At 45.5% G+C, this 13,910-nt stretch overlaps 2 protein-coding genes and 1 long non-coding RNA gene across 3 annotated transcripts; 1 reads left to right on the forward strand and 2 right to left on the reverse strand.

The window, feature by feature from the left end:
* Positions 1-1,450: 1,450 nt before the first annotated feature.
* Positions 1,451-5,037, reverse strand: LOC120809267 (solute carrier family 25 member 44). The gene is made up of 4 exons (XM_040162961.2): positions 4,834-5,037; positions 3,423-4,087; positions 3,156-3,283; positions 1,451-2,417 (listed from the first exon to the last, which is right to left on the reverse strand). Exons 2-4 carry the CDS (start codon positions 4,048-4,050, stop codon positions 2,226-2,228), a joined length of 948 nt encoding a protein of 315 aa, XP_040018895.1. The 5' UTR covers positions 4,051-4,087; positions 4,834-5,037; the 3' UTR covers positions 1,451-2,225.
* A 71-nt stretch (positions 5,038-5,108) lies between these two features.
* Positions 5,109-8,254, forward strand: LOC120809301 (proteasome subunit alpha type-4). Its single transcript, XM_040163010.2, has 9 exons — positions 5,109-5,305; positions 5,683-5,708; positions 5,786-5,828; positions 6,114-6,276; positions 6,405-6,482; positions 6,668-6,756; positions 6,928-7,058; positions 7,594-7,717; positions 8,032-8,254. The coding sequence occupies exons 2-9, from the start codon at positions 5,706-5,708 to the stop codon at positions 8,184-8,186; spliced, it is 786 nt and encodes a 261-aa protein (XP_040018944.1). The 5' UTR covers positions 5,109-5,305; positions 5,683-5,705; the 3' UTR covers positions 8,187-8,254.
* On the reverse strand, positions 7,074-11,106 carry LOC120809465 (uncharacterized). The gene is made up of 3 exons (XR_005710097.2): positions 10,960-11,106; positions 8,744-9,079; positions 7,074-7,764 (listed from the first exon to the last, which is right to left on the reverse strand). It is a non-coding gene; the product is annotated as an uncharacterized LOC120809465 (long non-coding RNA).
* Between the last annotated feature and the right edge of the window lie 2,804 nt (positions 11,107-13,910).

The raw sequence follows: 13,910 nt of genomic DNA on the forward strand, positions 1-13,910 counted from the left end.
CATTGGACTTATAACGCCACTCATCTATAGCAAATCTGCTTATTTAATGTAATTGCACTTGCGCTGTTATTTCTTGTTCTTCTGAATTTGTGTCCTTATGGATAAATTGCATTTATTGTAAGTCGCTTTGGAAAAAGCGTCAGCTAAATGACCCGTAATGTGATGTGTCCCTGCAGGACTTGTTCGCTTGCAGGTCTCTGAAGCAGCTAAAAAGATGGTAGCCGACCCCTCTCACCCCGGACAAAACCTGTTTGTGCCCCTTCCATCTGGCAGGAGGCTGAGGTCCATCAGGACTACGATTTCCCGCCACACCAACAGTTTCTTCCCGTCGGCAGTCGGGCTCATCAACAGAGCCGGTCCCCCACTGACTGACTATAACACTCCACCGGTCACTCCCCCTCACACTGCACACGTCACTTTAACTGTCATTCATCACTTTGTCGTCACTTGTCACTTTGTCTCTTGTCTGTTACTTGTTCGTTAGTGCACTTTATGCTTAATATTTTTCTTTTTAACTTTTTAATATTTAAAATTGTTTAACTTTATTCCCTTGTTTTATACTAACCCATAAGCCTTATTCTACTAACCCATTGCATTAGCATTTCATTTTATTACCTGTGCACTGCTGTCTTGTTGTCTATTGTTACACTGTTTACTGTCGCGCACCAACCGCCAAGACAAATTCCTTGTATGTTTGACATATTTTGGCTAATAAATGTTTCCTGATTCCTGATGTGATCTCAGCGGAGGACTCAGTAGCTCTGAACTTGATGCTGATCCATCAAATGTGGATTTGTGACTTCAAATGCAATCGTACGCACAATCGTCTGTCACTCTCATGTGGAAATAGAAGATCTGGAGCAGAGTTGATGGTTTCATAGAGGAGTCTGGAGTCCAGCAGAGTCCCCTTTCTCCAAATATATATATATACATCGTCGTATATACTGTACAATCCTTTTTCTCCTCACTGTTTAAGAGGTGCTGAAGACCAATGACCTTTTAGGTTTTGGTTACAGATCGCTACATTTTTGTTTTATTCGCTTTTGCTGGGATGTAAAAACATTTAAAACAATAAATTGACAATATTTCAACACTCCAACTGTGTTATGCATTAAGAAAGTATACAACTCATTGGTGTTTATTCTCTCTCTCTCACGGGTTTTCTCAGGAAAGAGGATGTTCGGTTTGGAGTAAATTTCACTAAGTGTATATTAAACTGGCACTGGCCTCTGATCTGGGGTCGGAGGTCAGGGGTCAGCGGAGGATCCAGTGGAGGAATTCCACCCGGTCTGATTGTGTCGTAGAAGTCTAACCTATTGAGCGGTGATTCACGTCTGGTGCCAAAAGAGCCACGAAACACAAACAGATTCCTACTGAAGTAAAAATCTTAATAACAAGATGTGAAAGTCTGAAGCGACGATCCCCCAAAACACGACGAAAACAAACGAGGTAAAATCCTTATTACTTTAAAACACAGTATTTACACAATTGACAAGAAACGCACAACTCACACTTGGTGCTGAAAATGATTAAACACTTACAGTATTGCACTCGTTTACGGTCACAAGAGGGAAACCCTGCAGGCGGCTCTTCTTCCTCACAACTTTCCGCCAGAGACACAAGCAGGTAGTAAAACCCGTGCGTGGATCCTGTTCTGCGTGGAAATTGCCACGTCCGTTGTTTCAATCGGGTCTGCGCACGGAAACAGTTAAATTGACCTTTTGCGAAGCCCCCCCCCCCCCCCCCCCCACACACACACACCTGAATACATGTTATCTAACCTTTGGAAAGACAAAAAGAGAGTAGTCTGTGTTTGAAGGACACCATTCAGCAGTAAGAAGATAAACCATAGAAGCTGAGGTGAGAAGTGAACCATCAGACGGACAGCGCTCAGCTGTGATTGGCCAATCTGAGGACCAGGAAATAGGGAGTACAACACCTCCTACAAAGTCTAACGCACATCCAACAAAAGAAACAAAGATTGTCTCGATCACTCTTAAAAGGCAGTGACTTACAAATAAAAGAAAAAAGGCCAAAGGAAAAGAGAAAGCAAATTAAAACAAGTTATTCGACCTTCCTCTGAGCCCCTGATCAACGCCGTGACACAGTTAGCATCAATTCCTCTTCCATGCACAGCGAACACGCTCCACAATGAATCCTCCCATCCTTCAGTCTTTTTTACATAAAGGTGTCAGACGCGGTCCGCGTGTTCTCCCCGCGCAGCTCTACCAGTGCCTCGAGTCCAGCAGCTCCGGTCGCAGACTCAGCTTCTTCAGCGACTCGTAGCCGACCACCATGACGATGGCCGTGGGCCCCGAGGAGATGATGCGCGCAGACAGTCCTTTGGTCAAACCCCAGCAGCCCTCCTCCTTGATCAGCTGCCTGAAGGTGTCGATGACTGAAGACCTGCCCTCCACCTAAACCACACACAGCGGGGGAAACGTTTTATTATTTCTTTTAGCCGAGTCACCAACTTAAACTAATCTTCAATATGCAAAAGAATGACCGAGATTAGAAACTCTTATTTTGTATTGAATTACAGTATAATGAAACCTTTCAGACAACTGAAGCTAAATAAATGGTGGAACGAGCTCTCCGATGACATCAGCACCGCAGAGAACCTTCACATCTTCTGCCACAAACTAGAGACACACCTCTATACGACTATAGAACTTTATCTCAACTAACAAATTGTAGCACTTAAATTGTACTTGTAATGGCTCTTATCTATAGCCAGTTGTAAATCTGCTTATTTGATGAAATTGCACTTTGTTTCTTGTTCTTTTGCGTTTGTATCCTTATGGTTGAAATGCACTTATTGTAAGTCGCTTTGGATAAAAGCGTCAGCTAAATGACATGTGATGTAAATATGTTCATGTTGAATATTCTGTACATCAATCGGCTCCAATAACAATAACACTGCCCAATATCTATTCATTGTAAAAACCAAAGGCACGACTTAGCCTCGCTGTCCATCCGTGGACACGTAAATGGTGAAACAGTGATATAGTAACTTATTTTACACTCACAAGAATGCTGACTAATTATTAACATCCGTAGCATCAGCCATTGAGAAAAACACAGACGTTGCATCAGAAACCACATTTGACCGACGTCTGAGGCCCAACTGGGCCCGATGGCTGCACAGTAAGTACCTGCACTCTGGCTCGGACCACGTCCATCGGGTTGGTGACGGTGGAGGCCGTGGCGGCTGCTAGAGGTCCAGCAATAGCTTGTAGCAGCAGATGAGGGCAGTCACTGGGCGCCAGCTTAGACAGTTGCTCTGGGGAACATTACAGATGCTTTATTAACCAAAAGGACGAGGTGGATTCATTCTCACTGCAGATGTTTGAATGCACAGAAAAACACAACCTCATACTGTTTTTAAGGCTTTTGGTGCTTCAAGCGTTTCAGCCATTTACCTGCATAAAAATGATAGAAAGGCCACCAGACCGCGCTGTTCGGGATGTAAGTGAGCAGAGAAGCCACGTAACCCCTGTAGAAGCCCCGGAAACCATCCACAGCAAAAATCTGAGCCACAATGTTCCTGGTTTGGCCAAACACTTTTTTGGACTTCCCCGGCTCCGTGTTGGAATTAAGTCGGAAGCGCGTGAGGTGCTCCCCTTGGCCCTGCATCATCAGCTGCTGAGAGACCACATCGATTGGAACGGTGATGCTCTGGGCGACCAGGGAGGCCGAGCCGCCGGCCACCAGCGACTTCACCGTGTTGTCCTCGGAATACTGGGAGACGTACTTCCTCACCAGCTCGTAGGTGGTTATGTAAGCCTGGCCCGAGATGAGCGTGAAGGTGTTGACCATGAAGCCGCGATAAAGGCCTCGGACGCCCTCCGCCCGCAGGATCTTGAAGAAGGCGTCGAAAGTGCCGCTGTAGAGGGATTTGCCCCGCTGCACCTGCAGCCGCGTGCGGATCAGCGTGGCCGGGTAGACGGTGGCCCGAATGGTCATCGTCATGAACACCCCGAAAGAGTAGAACTTCCTCTTGTCGAGGTCCTCCCACTCGATGATCTGGATGTTCCTTTTCTGCTGCATCCTGACAGCTGCAGGTGTCCCCTCATCAGACTGATTCCTGCACAAACAGCAGCACGCTCAGTACACTTGTTTTAAACGAATACACTTGGATTTTAGTGCACGTACATGCTGACATTTACGGTGATCGGACAACTTTTCTGCTTGCATATTGGCGGTGGATTCATTCAGTTTAATGCAAACATCATACAACAAATCCAACATTGTTTTCGCTCATCGGAATACTACAACGATAATAACGTCACTTCTATCGAGAGGTGTTTACAAATGTCCTCTCACTGCATTACGTTGCCCCTGCAGTCCGCGCAGGGCCCGACGTCGTCGTTTCCTTGAGCGATATTATTGATCTCGGGTTAACGTTGTGTAACAGTTCAACGGTCACGCTAAGAAAACACGCTAACGCTAATAATGATTGACGATGCCGATGGAAACGATCCAACCGGCTTGGACGACGAGCATCGAGCCGTGTCAGCGTGGTTACCGGTGTCGCTTCTCTGGTCTGCGTGCGGCTAACGCTAAACGCCCGGGCGACACCGGTTTGTACTTGACCCCCCCCCGTGGCAACACCGGGGACAGAGGACATCGTGTTCCTCGACTCGACGTGTAGCCTACGACACTCCATATGAACCCCAACGAAGTCGGTCTAAACAATGACACCGGGGGTTTTCCGTAAAAATGTGCCGAGTGGCTGCTGGACGTGCTCGTGCGAGAGAAGCTCGTGATAGCTAACGCTGAGCTAGCCCTGAGGTTATATAGCATTAGCATCGAAGGATAGCAAGCACTTACCTGTTTGTAAAGATGTTTATTACAAGACCATGTGGGAAATGTTTGTCAGACTTTGAAAACCATGTCCATTAGCCAATTAAAACATATACAGTTCTGAGTATCGTCATTCAGTAACTAATAATGTAACGACGTAGTCGTTAGCTCACTACCTTCTTGCTAGTGAGTGTACTTCCCGTGGTCATTCAAATGACACGTTACTGAAACAACCAATGACAGCAGAGCTTTTTCTTCCTCTTCCGGCAAGCTGGATGCTTTGCAGCACTTTGCTGCCACTCACAGGTCAGGGGGTGTTATGTCTTCCGCCGCCCCGCGCGCAGAAACGCAGACCACAACCAATGAAAGCAACGAGTATTAGCCAATCAGAGGCAGCGGGGGGGCGGGTCATACCGGAGTCTGTGCGTGTGAGCAACATCAAACTGAAAGTAGTAAACCTTTCGGTTGGGTGGAGAAATTTGCAAAATAACAACGCAAGGTAATTGTATCAGTATTTCATGATCCGCTAAAATATTGTTGTATTCGTTCGCTACATCAGAGCGGAGGTATATTTTGATTGTGTCCAGCCAGGGGCCTGTATTTACTAGCAGTCAGCTAGCTATCTAGCATGCTAACGAACTAGCACGCTCCGATATTGCAGATTCATTCTGTTCAGCAGTTAGCTAGCAGCTAGCTTAGCTGTCACGCACTGAGGCGAAAGGGGATTGTAAATCAATGTGTTACGTGGACAAATACTTTATTCGCCGTTTATATTCGTCAAATTGTAGGGAAGGAGACCTTGTCAGAAACATTATTCTTTTCATTGTTTTCTTTGGCGCTGGTTTCTCCATCAATTGTCCTACGTTTGTTTCGCAGGACAGTTCAAGTGACGGGAGAAGATGGCAAGTATCTCAGATATCACTTTACATGATGCGGCTTGTCGCTGTCAGCTAATCTCCATTCTGTCTTTGTTATTTAGTCTCGTAGATATGATTCCCGCACAACCATATTTTCTCCTGAAGGTGAGTCCTGCACCAATTCTTTGCACCAATTCTTTCAATAGTTAATCTTGAAGTGAGCATTACATCATGCATGTTCCTCTTTGAACGTGGCGTTGTTTGGAAAGTTAAGAAAGCTTTCACATACGCGACCTGCATCTGAAAGCAACGTCTGAGTGAATGGTCCTTAAATGACAACTATTCTGTCCAGCTACTTGGCTTCTACTGTTTCCTAGTGTGTTTTTAGAAATGCAAGGTGGCCGCGTTTCCAGCCACGTCCATGCTACATTTGTGACCGTGTTTCTGCAGGACGCCTGTACCAGGTGGAGTATGCGATGGAGGCCATCGGTCACGCTGGCACATGTCTGGGGATTCTAGCCAACGATGGGGTGCTGTTAGCGGCGGAGAGGCGCAACATCCACAAACTGCTCGACGAGGTTTTCTTCTCAGAGAAGATCTACAAGCTCAACGAGTGAGTGAATTGAGATACAGAATCAACTCTTCTGCACCCGAAGCTCGACGCGATCTCATCACGGAGAGCCTTCCGCCCTCCTTTTCTTCAGGTTGACGTTGATCTTGTGTGTGTTTGTTTTCTTCCAGTGATTTGGCTTGCAGCGTCGCTGGGATCACATCAGATGCGAATGTGCTGACCAATGAGCTGCGGCTGATTGCACAGAGGTGAGTTGCACAGCCAAACCCGCCGGCTGTGAGATTGTACGGCCTCCCTGCGATTTCGTTTGAGTGACGAGCAGAGTTCAAACCAAATACGAAACATCTTTATTACGTGTCTACGCCCATTGAGCGGTAATGCTCGGAAAATTGACTAAATGCACGTGCTTCTTCCCCCGTTTCTTCTTCTTCAGGTACTTGCTGCAGTACCAGGAGCCAATACCCTGCGAGCAGTTGGTGACAGCGTTGTGTGACATCAAACAAGCATACACGCAGTTCGGAGGCAAGTTGCGCCGCTTGTTTTCCTCCCGGTGAATTCTACGTCTCCTTTGGTGGTCTAGACATCCACCACGTGCCTGTTCCGAGACGTCTGCCCTCAAAACGTGGTCACAAGCTCTTATAATTCTCCTTTTTGGAATTTGACTTCCTCTAACCGTGTGCTTTGTCTCGACAGGGAAGAGGCCGTTTGGTGTTTCTCTGCTCTACATGGGCTGGGACAAGCACTACGGCTTCCAGCTGTACCAGAGTGACCCAAGTGGCAACTACGGGGGCTGGAAGGCCACCTGCATCGGCAACAACAGCGCGGTAAGCTTGAAATTGTTTTGCTGTATTTGCATTAAACCTTTTATTCAACAGATGTTCTCATGGAAATATGATGTTTCCTGGCCGAAAAGCACCGATCACACACTTATTTCACATAAGTGGAACAACGGGCTTGAACGCCTCAGAATCACACTTGTGTGGTATTGGGGCGTTTGTCTCCAGTATTCCAATGGTCCTCGTCCTGTTTGTTAACCGTGTAAAAGAATCCAACTCACTCCAAGGAGAGAATGCAAAAACCTTAAATGCACCTCCTTCAAAATAAAGTGCTGATTCGAGGAATGAAGTAATACAAAATAGTAATAATAAACCCTCTGTACTTTCAGAGGTTGCAGCTTTTGGTAGTTGAATGAATTGGTTACACCCTGTGTAAAATGGCGTCATAAAGACAAATGCCCCAGTGTTCAATGAGGTGCATTCATTTATGTGTGTGTGTGTGTGTGTGTACGCAAGCACACACAATCTTATTTCTTAGCGTGCTCTTCACTGTGTCCTTTGATGCTTGTCCTTTGGGCCTCAGGCGGCCGTGTCCATGCTGAAGCAGGACTTCAAAGAGGGCGAGATGAGTCTGTCCTCGGCGCTGGCGTTGGCCGTCAAAGTCCTCAACAAGACGATGGACGTCAGCAAGCTGTCAGCGGAGAAAGGTGGGATCCAAAGCTCCTAAACATCAGCCGCTGATGAGCTTCACCAGCTGCGGAGGACAATGAAACTAAAATACATGTTTATATATTATGTACATTTTATTTACTGACGTTTTGCGAGTTAAATCCACATCATGGTCATTTTTATTTCACGCCTGCAGTGAAATGTATTAAGTCAGTTTGTGATCATTGCTGCAGGAATACAGTTGAGTTAGAAGGGGCTCTCATCTAGATGTACTAAAGTAATTATAGTATATAATAATAATAAGTTTGTTATAGATGCACGTAGCTGAAGGTCTCTCTCTGACTCGTTTCAGTGGAAATCGCCACTCTGACACGAGAAGACGGGAAAACCAAAATCAAAGTGCTGAAGCAGAAGGAGGTCGAGGAACTCATCAAGAAGCACGAGGCCGAGGAGGCCAAATCCGAGAAGGAGAAGAAGGAGAAGGAGCAGAGGGAGAAGGACAAATGAGCAGAGCGAGACTCGTGTCCTTCCCTCCGCTGTTGTTTTGTCTTTTACATTAAAAGTTTGGAAACTGATGCTTGTGTCGTCTTTGTCCCAAAATGAAGCGTTTCTGTTAACAACTTTTTAGAATTGGATTTTGCACTGATAAAAATAAATGTGATCTGAATGAACTCTTCTTTCATATAACGAGCTGTTTGTTTAGTCTTTTATGTCTGTTAAAGTGGAAGAATAAGCGTTAAATTGAAGTCATGTTTCTAGACAAAAAAAATCACAACGATGTTGATTATTTGATCAATAATCTCTTGAGTCTGTTTCTCTTCAAAGTGTCGTATCTCACATTGACCACTTGATGGCGACTAACCGTAACTTTCAGTTACTGTGGATCCAAAGTATTCGATGCAAGTTTCTCCCTTGAATACGCAGAATGTACTGCCCTTTGTTCACATATACATACAGTAGTGGCACCTAGAGGTAAATGTACTGCCTTTAGTACACATACAGAGTAGTTGTACACACATAATAGTTGTCCGTATCAAAATCTCATTTCGTGAATACTCACTTACAGGAACAGATTTAAAGAGTGAACTAAACTATGACCTCTTGACCCCGAAGCAGAACCCTCTCGATTTGACTCCGAACCGTGACATCGCCAGCGCTCATTGGTCCGTAGGGCCCGACGCCGTGAGGTCACAGCGTTCACACGAGCTCCCCACGGGGTCCAGCTGGAGGCTCTTTTGGCTTTTTCGCCTCCCTCCCTCCTCTTGAGGGGAGGCCTGACGAAGAGGGTCATCTCAAACGCGCCCTTCGAGGTTCCCATATTCACACGACACGGCTGTCGAGTGGGTGAAGGCGTGTGGGTGGAGGCGTGTTCAGGCCCACGTCTGTCCAGCGTGATGAAGCTGAGGCAAAGAGAGAGAGAGACACAGAGAGAGAGAGAAGCAATCTGTTGCAGTGTAAACACAGACCGCCAGAAAAAAGAGAAGCGCTTTGGAATGTCTCTGCGGTGGGAGCTGGAGGCCGAGGTCAGGCGGAGGCCAAGGCAGGTGGTGTACATCAGATCCCAGGCTGACATCTCAGCATTAACTTATCCAAACAAGAAGCGAGGCGCTGTTTTAGAGGAGGAGCAGGACGGGGAGATGGAGGAGGAAGCCATAGAGAGAAAGTGTGTGTGTGTGTGTGTGTGTGTGGGGGGCGGGGGGCTCTATACCAGTACGATCAGTTAGCACAGTACGCTAAACAGGACATGAAGCTCGGATCCCGAGGGTGACTGACGGGAGAGTTGTGACTGTTTAGGAGACGTTACGCAGCCAGTACGCTCATCGTGCTTCTTAGTGTGTTTATTTATGAGTAATTGTGTTGTAGTGAAGTTTATATCTTATCTTGCTGAAGACTGAGAAGATCTAATAGTCGTCGGGTTCTTTTCTGCTTCATCCGTCTTAGTGTTATAACTTCTCTGTGTTTAATATTTAACTACTAATTTGTTTAAAGAAAAAAGATCCTCTGCCTTTTTGTAAATCAGTAATATGCACTACAAGTTTTATTTTTGATGATTTTTAAAAATCTTTACAAAAACAATATTTTAGCAATTATCTGAGCAAAGGGCCTTAACTTTTAATCTGATTATAGTGGTTAATTGCTCGTGTTGGTCACTACAGAGAAGTAGAGTCATTTCCACATAGACGTCTATGGGAGCAGAGGAGTCGCCCCCTGCTGGTCACTACAGAGAAGTAGAGTCATTTCCTCATAGACGTCTATGGGAGCAGAGGAGTCGCCCCCTGCTGGTCACTACAGAGAAGTAGAGTCATTTCCTCATAGACGTCTATGGGAGCAGAGGAGTCGCCCCCTGCTGGTCACTACAGAGAAGTAGAGTCATTTCCTCATAGACGTCTATGAGAGCAGAGGAGTTGCCCCCTGCTGGTCACTACACAGAATGCAGCTTTAAGAAAGTTTCTCATCAGCTCCACTCAGACAAATGGAAAGATGCCGCCTGCCAAGTATGAAACGTTTATTATGAAAGGAATGTATTTGTATTACATGTTTCTGTACAAAAAACTGTTAAAAACGTTTCCCGTAAGATCCAGAAATGAGTGAAGAACCATGAGGATTGTTTCTATTCAATGGAGCAGCATCAACAGAGCAAAGTTCGACCAAGTTGAAGCGCTCAAGGAGAGAACCAGTAAAGTTTATAACATTTCCTAATGAACCTCCACGAACCCTCCGGCCGTCTGGGACGGCTCTACTTTCTGTTCAGAGTCAGAACTAAACAGGGAGAAGCAGCCTTCAGTTTCATATCTGGAGTCGCTCAGCTCCTTTAAATCCAAATGAGAGACTTCTCTGTTTGCTGCTGCCTTCAATTCACCATTTCTGCAAGTCGCAATTCTTAAAGACATTCTTAAATCACACTACATACATGTTTTGTCTTTTGTCCTTCTTATCCTTTTAATGTCTGTTTCTCTTTTATATTTCAACGCATCAATGTTCTTAACTGTTTATGCATCTCCTTGCTTTATGTTTGGATGTTTTAATGGTTTTATGTGAAGCACTTTGCCTTGTTGTTAAAATGTGCTGTACAAATACAGTTGCTTTATACAGCTTACGAAGCTCCTGAACTGGACCCAATAAACGATGTGATATAAGACCATCTAACACGCCTCTGGATCATGTTAATCAAGTGTACAGCAACCATAATAACTACAATGTTGATATCATAAAAAGCAATGCAGTGCCGAGTGTAGATTCATTAACAACCACAAGAAAAAAAAACAAAGAAAAAAAGAACCTGGATTGGACGTTTCTCCCGTCTCCGACTGTCCCTCACGGAGCTCCTGTGGAACTAAGCGATCCGCTCACCCATGACAGTAACTTCACGAGCAGCCTTTGGAATCCCTGAGATGACCGAGCGGCTGCAGAGCTTCTCCATAGAAGGAAGGAAGCAATCATCAGGACCTTGTATGGAGACGTGCATGAAGTTGTTGTTGCCGCTGCTGGAGCATCGCAGCGGGCTTAATGGTGAAGCCAGTACAGCGCGGCCAGATGTTTTTGGGGGGACTGCTGAATATTTACAATAATATTAGAAGCTTCTACAGAACAAGTTGACTTGTGTTTCAATCTCATCTCTTTCATTCTACATGAATAACAATAAAAAGCTGATTGAAAGGAGAAATTAGCAAGGACTGCTTCGGGGCGGGGCTACACGCTGATTGACAGGTCGCTGCTGATAATAGGGTTTGTTTTTTGAATCCCCAAATGTTCCCTTCTGTTCACTGAATGAAGCAAAGACGCACCGGCTGATGCAAAGTGAGCAACGGAGCCACGTCCGATATCTGCAGCAGGCGTTTCTCTGAGATATCTTTCTTCTCACCGCGACCTTGGTGACCTTGACCTGCACCGGCTGCAGCTGGCCACGCCGCCGTCAATGGGCCTTTTGTTTGCCTCCATCAACTCCACTGCAACCAAAAAACGCACATTTCAGAAACATATCGTCCTTCTACGTCCAGACACGTCATCGGTCGGATTTGACGTCCGTCGTGGAGAATAACACGAGCGCCCCTCGTCCGTCGTCCTAAATGAATGCCAACGTTTCTGCTTTTAAATATGCAGCATGTGAGTGTGTGTGAGGGTGTTTGGGGAGGGGGGGGGGTTGTTGTGTACACATGTGGGCATGATGCAGAAAAGTTTCAGACAAGAAGTTTTGGGACATTGTCTCAACTGGAACGTCTTACACCCCCCAGTCCTGCAGAAACTCCGCCTGTTACATTTTTGATAAGAGACGAGCTCAGAAAACAGCGGGCGGCTCCTGAATTATGCAACCGGCGGCGCCCTCTTAGGGGAGAAAGTGGAGTTGGGCCGAGTTGTCGAAGGGAACCGGCCCTGACAGGCCGGCCGGGGGGGGGGGGTGGGGGGCGGGGGGGTCATGCATTATGAATGGCGCTAAGTACGACTCAGCTGCAGGAGCTGAGCGGAGGCAATGGAGGGCGACGGGACGGGGCCCACCGATTGGGTGCCTGCGGGTAATTTACAAGCCCCCCCCCCCATCTTCCCGGCCTCCACGCAGCACCTGCCCCCCCCTAAAAACGTCTACCTGAAGTACAAAAGTCTCCCAAAAATAAAGATTGATGCGGTGGCTTCGGTCCTCTTTGGTTCGAAGGCTTCAAAGTTTTATGGTGTCCATTTGCCCCCCCTCCCCCCCCTCTTACCCCCCCCAGAAAAACTCAACGGCCTCGGCAGCTTCTCTCCTACGATTTTACTTAGAAGTCAAAATTTTATTCATGTCACAATTCTCCCTCAATTATTTAACGGCCAAACGCGTTTAAATGCATTTTTCCGTTTTTTTACGGTTCTTGATTGTTTTCAGTAATGTTCATATAGTTTAGTTTGGGTTGCTCTTATTTACTTTTACCTTAACTTATCTTATTTTATTTTAGCTTAACTTGAGTTTCTTTCTTATTTTTTTTGTTAGCTTAGCTTAGCTTAGCTCAGCTCGTTCTATTTGATCTTTGATCAAATCTGAGCTTGTCATATTTTATTCCATCTTAATTCATCTCTTTTCAACCGAGCTTTGATGATGATTTCATATATTTCCGTCATTAGCCTTTAGTTTTTAATGGATAACTTATTTTCTTCTCACATTAAATAATGATAAATCAGACAGACATTTACAGAAAAGGTTAAATGCGTGTTGTTGCAGGTTTAAGATACATTCCTCTGCTTACTTTGTGTGACCTTTGTGTTAAAGCAGGTATCTACGGATGCACGTTCATCTTGAGCGTTGATGTGTTTCTGTTACTGGAATAACACCATGCGTCGCTCCCTCTCTTAATATTTGGATTTATGAGATTAATGACAAGAGCTCGACAAATCCTGTCACTACCGGATGTTGACCCTTTTTCTAAATATTGAAATACAGAGGAAGAGAAGTCGCCTCGTGACCTTTTTGCTCGTCTCACAGCCGACGCCGATCCGCAGGCAGCAAAGACAAAGACATTGAGAGAATTATTCAAACACATTTGGGGGATTTTATTGATTTATTAAGGTTTGTTTCAGCCCGTTAAGGGAAGCCACTCGCATCACTAGATTGAGAACGTAAAACAGGACGTACAAGCTCACACATTTAACTATTAACTTATCTTTGTTTAGTAAAATGTTGTGTATTTGTTGACGGAAACTAGCCGGAGAGTTGGTACAAAAAAACAAAACTAAAAACTAAAGATAAAATGCACACAGTCGCACATCTCGAGTGCACGTTGTCACATTAATGCCAAGAAATCTTTGAGATGCATGTAGTTATACACAAAAACAATAAAGTCTTTTATCCGTCCTCGCTATTATCAAAAGTGATCACAGAAGAAGAAACATTCGTCACAGATAAATATACACATTTATTGATTTTGGTGCCAAAAGCTTTGAAAGTGAGACGTCCTTGTGGTAATTATTTTATATTAATCATTTTTTTCAAAACACCCACGTGCACTTCCTGTGAGAAATATCCCACGATGCTCCAGCCCTCCTCACGCAGGGGAATCCCTCAGGAGTCCTGCGCTGCTCATCTGAGTCTCCAAACCAAGTTTAATATTTGATGAAATTAGTTCTGCTCGCTGCTTCTGCGCCCTTTACTTCTGCTGAATGCCTCCCGGACCCAAATCGCAACCTGAGTTTCCTTTTGCAGTTAACGGCTGGTGCGCTTCTCCCGTAATGAGCGACGATTCAGAGCCTCGTGCGCAGACAGAAGCC

Source organism: Gasterosteus aculeatus, chromosome 12 (genome assembly GCF_964276395.1).
Source record: "Gasterosteus aculeatus chromosome 12, fGasAcu3.hap1.1, whole genome shotgun sequence".
NCBI classification, from domain to species: domain Eukaryota; kingdom Metazoa; phylum Chordata; class Actinopteri; order Perciformes; family Gasterosteidae; genus Gasterosteus; species Gasterosteus aculeatus.

What these genes read in the sequence shown, in the direction of transcription:
- LOC120809267 (XM_040162961.2), bottom strand. Translation starts at nt 4,050, where the DNA reads ATGCAGCAGAAAAGGAACATCCAGATCATCGAGTGGGAGGACCTCGAC. An exon ending in TTTCTATCATTTTTATGCAG is followed by an intron (nt 3,284 to 3,422) that starts GTAAATGGCTGA and finishes AATGTTCCCCAG; the next exon opens with AGCAACTGTCTAAGCTGGCG. An exon ending in TGGTCCGAGCCAGAGTGCAG is followed by an intron (nt 2,418 to 3,155) that starts GTACTTACTGTG and finishes TGTGTGGTTTAG; the next exon opens with GTGGAGGGCAGGTCTTCAGT.
- LOC120809301 (XM_040163010.2), top strand. An exon ending in AACCATATTTTCTCCTGAAG is followed by an intron (nt 5,829 to 6,113) that starts GTGAGTCCTGCA and finishes GTGTTTCTGCAG; the next exon opens with GACGCCTGTACCAGGTGGAG. An exon ending in GCATCGGCAACAACAGCGCG is followed by an intron (nt 7,059 to 7,593) that starts GTAAGCTTGAAA and finishes TTTGGGCCTCAG; the next exon opens with GCGGCCGTGTCCATGCTGAA.